Here is a 5,637-nt window from a genome sequence, read left to right on the forward strand (position 1 = left end):
GGATCCCAGCAACTACTGCTGTAGTGAGACCACGAAGCAATAGAGAGAGAGGAAGACGGAAAGAAGTGAACGGGAGAGGAGAGGAGGGGGGAAAAAAAAAAGAAAAGAAAAGACGAGAATAATTGTTACATCCCTCGCGCCGGATCATGACAACCATGGAGGAAGAAAACATAACGTCTAAACTTTCAACCCTCCTCGCGCAAGTGGCTGCGGTGGAGGCAGCGCGGGAGCTCGAGGCAAGACGTCACGGGTGCTCTAACATCAACATTAGTGACCTTACAATGGAGGCCAGTGCCGAGGTGACTGGCGTAGATGGAAATTCAGGAAATGGAAAAGGATGCGCAACCGCAATGGTAACAAGAGGGGGAGGCGACGAGTTCTCAGAACGCATTTGGGAGCGCCGCCACAACGCCAGTCTTTTGGGAGGCCCTTCCGCTGGCAATTCTCCAATGGATGTGAAACGGTGCTCACTCTGGGGAAACTCACCGCCATGTCCGCGGAGTGTGGGGCGACCTGTGGACGATAACACCTTCACACGCTCAATAGTCGGAGCGACAACGTCATTGGAGGTTTCGCCTCTCGCCCCTGAGGGAGGCCTGTTAATGGTTGAAGGAAGTAGTACCTTTACACCTTGTGCTTACCGCCGCCGTAGTTGTCAGCACCTTGGCGAACCTGCGGAGGGTAGCGCTACCACACCATCCGTATCCCCCACTTCGGTAGCCGCAGGGCTTACACCTTCTGTGTACAGCGCCCGCGCCACCAGGTCGGAATCCGCACACGGTGCTGCCATCAGTGGCGTCGCCGCTATTGCTGCCGCCGCTGCAGCGAATTCCACCACAGTGGCTTCTGCCAATGCGAACAACACCGCCGGGATCACAACTCAGCGAACAGGGGAACCACTTGAGCTGGCGGGAGATCCTTCACCGGGATTTATTGCACGACTTGACTGGGGTGATGCTGTTGATCAAGTAACAGGTGGAGAAACCAAGGATGTCCACGCAAGCAGAAGCGATGCACATTGTCTCAATGAGGCGATTGGCGGTATTAATCTTCTGGACGAGTTGTCGCCTTTATGCACACCAAATACTCGCAGAACGAGCGGGAGGTGGGGATCAAATTTGGGTATACGTCCCACAAGTGATTCTTCCTACAGCCAGTTGGCACGCCCAGAGAGGCTACCGCCACAGGAAAGCGATTTGTTGCTTGGAGGTCGTAGTGCCGGAATGGCCGATTACCAACGTCAGCAGCAGCACCAGAAGCAGGAGTTGCACGACACCTACCCACTGCGTTCAGGACAGCCGTACGAACGGTTCACGCTCTCGTCGGCAGCTTCCGGTGCGGTAAACCGGAATCCCATCATGAGCCACGGCAGCAGGAACAACAGCACGATAGATATGATGCAAACATCTGGGACCAATCCCAACAGGCGAATCTCATTTATGTCGGGCTCCGAGCACCAAGGAAAGGGGTGGAGCGGCGAAAAGGCGAGGGATGTGCACGCGGCCTTTGCAGATCCCACTGCTTTGCTCCGTGCTGAAGAAGATGCCGATGCTCTCATGCGGTTAGCAACAAAAGTGGTTCATCACCGCCACTACAGTTCTCACCCAGTTATGCAGCAACGAGATCTAAACGTGACGGCGTTAGCCGGAAGTATGATGAGTGAAAACGGCCAGTCTGCTGCTTTTACTGCTTCCGGTTCACAAAACTCACACGACGCAGCGGCACGCTCGCGGGCCCCTGTTCAAATGCCCCTCCACGGTGGCCGCATCGTGAAGCTGGCAGCCGACCAACAGGGTTGTCGTATGTTACAATCCGTGCTCGAGCGCTTTCCATTCCACTCCTCAGAGGTGCAAAAAGTTATCTCCGAGTTGTTGCCGGTGCTTACAGATGTTATGAAAGACCCGTACGGAAATTTTTTGGTCCAGAAACTGCTTGAGGTTGCGCCGGATGAGGAACGGATGCGGTTGCTGGACTATCATATATCGGCTTCCCTGTGCGATGTTGCCATCTCCCCGCATGGAAACTACGCTGTACAAAAGTTAATTGATTCACTTCGCTCTAGTCAAGAAGTCCAAGTAGTTTGTCGGGCGCTTCAGCGTGGAACGCTGCAGCTTATGACGGATCTTAACGGTGGTCACGTTATTCAAAAGCTGCTTCAATGCATCTCGCCGAAGGATCTGACATTTCTGTACGATGTCATTGTGAAGGACACCGTGGATGTCTGTAACGATAAACACGGCTGCTGCGTCGTTCAGAAGTGTATGGACCACGCAATAAATGTGCATCTGCAACGAACTCAAAAAGCAATACTCCGTCACATGTTGCAACTCTCCCTAAATCCCTATGGAAACTATGTGGTGACTCACCTCATCAGCATGTGCAACTCGCAGTCACAGCGACACGTGGTTAATGAAGCCGCTCACTGTGCAGGACCAGCCCTCGAACTTCTATGCGCGAACAAGTTCGCTTCCAACGTGGTGGAGAAAATTGTGCAGGGGTGTGCGCCGAGCGCCAAGCTAGAATTGTGTCGATTCTTATTTAATAGGTCCACAATCAACACAGGGATGTCAGCGAGGTTAATGGGGATGGATTACGTTTTGGGGGAACAGGACCCACAGCAGCGGTTAATGATCCAGCCTGCCGCTGCATTTGTTACTCCGTATCAGGAAAACACGGCATTGGAAACCATCGTCCTGAATTCATACGGAAACTACGTTGTGCAGACGATGCTTGATGTGCTTCCCATTAGTCCTGAGCTTGCTCAGTTGCTTTTTCTTTTGCATAAACTCAGTCCTGAAATAATGAAACACAACTTCGGAAAGCGTATTGCCTCCAAGATGGAACAGGCAAGGGAACGTATCATTACCCACTTGCAGGAAAGGGGCGTCAACGCGGGTGAGGCGGATTTAATTGGGAACCGTTACACCGACCGTCTGGCGGATGTCAGTCGCTCCGTCATCGAGTCGTCGTTTCATTCAAATATCCCTATGGATCGGCCAGCCACCAATTACAACATCAATGGCAGCGGTACGGCTGGCGAAACACCGCAGATGAAACCACAAGAAGTCGAAATCATTAAAGCGCTTTTGGCTTCATTGGGAAGTTTCGCACCGGCACCACCACCACCACCCGCCAGCGCCGCCGGATCGGTGAGGGGTCCGCTGGCAGACGTTCAGAGGGCTGTCGATGTGATTAGTGGCCCGCGCTCAAATAAACGAAAGCAAACGCAACGCGGCAGGAAGGGATGATGACGGTGATAAATTATTATCATGATGCTGTTTTTAATCGCTCAAGTAATTACTCGTTTTGCTCGCTTTAAGCCCGCTGTTAAATGCATGGAGTTTTGACTGCTGCTGCTGGTGGTGGGCGGGCGGGCGCCATTGAAGTGCTTTTCATGGAAATTGGGTTGGAGGACAGTGGAGATGGGGAAAATGGAAGCGGTAAAGGGAACGGGAGCGGGAAATAATATAATATAATTGAAGAGAAAGAGGAAGAGGGAGAAAACTGATGATAGCCCTAATGATGATGATGATGATAATAATAATAATAATCATAATAAGGACAGCAAACAAAAAGAAAAAAAGAGCAGCAATAAGTTCGAGTGTGAACGGGACCTTTTCTTCTCTCTTGGTTTTTTTTTCTTTTTTTACTTCCTCTTCGCTCCCTTTTTTTTTTTCGTTATTGCTGGTGTTTGGTGCTGTTGTTGTTATTTACTGGTAGTTAACGTTGTTTTCTTTGTTGTTGTTGTTCTTTACTTACCGCCTTCTTTTATTTTTCTTCTCTTCATCCAACAGTTTCCCGTTATTTCATCGTTGTTTTAGTTTTTGTTTAGTTCTTTTGTTGTTGTTGTTTTGTTTTGTTTTTTTTTTGCCTCTCTCTTTTTTTATGTTGTGCGTTTTGGGTTTAGGTTTCGGTTCCGGTTCCGGTTCCAGTTTTTTTTTTCGTTTTTGTTTGCTTCTTGACGTTTGCGTGTCCGCATTTTCCTCTACTGTTACTCACTTTTTTCATTATGATTAGTATTATGAATGTCACTGTTATTACTGTTATCATTATTATTATTGTTTTTTATTATCTTACGACGCGTGTTTGTGTTAAAAAAACAAACAAACAAACAAATGAATTTACCTATATAACATAAATAGTAATAATGGTAATAGTAATTACTATTGTTATTATTATTATTATTATATATATATAACATATAATATAATATAAGTGTAAATGTAGTGAGGCATTTGCAGCAAAGGGTGGCGTTATCGCTGTTGTTTTATTTGTTGTTTGTTTGAAGGGTGCGGTGGAGTTTATTGTGCATCCGTTGCTTCTTTGTGTGTTTTTGTTTGCTTGTTTTTTTTTTTAGTTCTTTGACACAGAGACAAGTGAACATATAAACGGAAATATGAAGCAGATCAATAAATATATATATATATATATATACAGATGCATAAAGAAAGTGAAGAAGGAAGAAGGAAAAAAGTAGATAAAAAAATAAATAAAAAAAAGTAAAAAAAAAGTGAATAAATAATTAAATAAATAAAAGGATCTTTAAGTACTTGGCATAAATGAAGGCGTCGTGTTGGTTCATGTTAACATAAGGCCTCATAATGTCAAGTGCTTTTGTTCTTTTTGCTTTTCGTTTGTTTGTTTGTTGGTTGGTTGGTTGGTTGGTGCTTGTGCCTTTTTGTTTTGCTCCATTTTTAATACTGTCTCTCTTTCTCTTTCTCTCTCTGACTTTCTTTCTTTCTTTTTGTTTTTTTTTGTTTGTTTTCTTTTCTCCTTTCGAAAGTACGAGTCTTTGTGTTTCCGTGTGGCTTATTTACTTATTCGTTGTCTGTTTCTTTGCTTGTTGTGTGTGTGTGTGTGTGTTTGTGTGTTGTTGTTTTTTTAATTATTTCCTTTGCTGTGCTCTCTTTTTTTTTTTTGTTTTTTATTTTATTTCTAATTTGCTTCGCATGTGAAAGTAAAACTCAAATAAGTGAATAAGCAAATCAACCGGATAAATAAAATAAAATAAAAACAGAAGAAAAAAAGGGGGGAAAAACATTAACAATAAAAATAACAAGAAAAAGTAAGAAACGAATTGAATTGAATTGAGTTAAATTTTTTTTTTTGAAGAAAAAAACCTCTGATTTTCCGCGTGATCCCAAAATTGTATTTTCTCACTATTCTTCTTCTCTCTCTCCCTTCTTTTTTTTTCTTTTCTTTTCTTTTTATTTTTGTAAAGTTTTTAAACGCGACCGGGTACAACAACTAAAGTGGGGATATGGATAATGCAACAAAACAAATAAATAAGTAAATGAATAAGTGTTGGCACAAGTGTGTGTGTGTGTGAGAGAGAGAGAATATATATATATATAAAGTTAAAAAAAAAAAGAAAAATAGAAGATAAAGGAACGGGAGTGCATGTGGAGATGCCAATAAATAAATAAAAATAATAGAGAAAAAAATAAAACTGAGAAGCTTTAAGAATAGAGTAAGTGAGTAAGTAAGTAAGAGTGAGTGAGAGAGAGAGTTTGTTTGTTTGTTCTTTAATTTTATTTTTATTTACCACCGCAACAATACCAACTTTATCCCTTTCCCCCCCCCCCTCAAAACCCAAGGAAGAGGGTTTTTTTTTTAAAAATATATATATATATATAT

The 5,637-nt window shown here is 43.9% G+C and overlaps 1 protein-coding gene across 1 annotated transcript; it reads left to right on the forward strand.

The window, feature by feature from the left end:
* Nucleotides 1-146: 146 nt before the first annotated feature.
* Nucleotides 147-3,248, forward strand: TEOVI_000574500 (pumilio RNA binding protein, putative; the record flags this gene model as incomplete). Its single annotated transcript, XM_067223051.1, has 1 exon — nucleotides 147-3,248. The coding sequence occupies one exon, from the start codon at nucleotides 147-149 to the stop codon at nucleotides 3,246-3,248; it is 3,102 nt and encodes a 1,033-aa protein (XP_067079152.1).
* Nucleotides 3,249-5,637: the final 2,389 nt, after the last annotated feature.

The sequence above is a fragment of the Trypanosoma equiperdum genome (genome assembly GCF_001457755.1).
Source record: "Trypanosoma equiperdum strain OVI genome assembly, contig: ctg_1754, whole genome shotgun sequence".
NCBI lineage: Eukaryota > Euglenozoa > Kinetoplastea > Trypanosomatida > Trypanosomatidae > Trypanosoma > Trypanosoma equiperdum.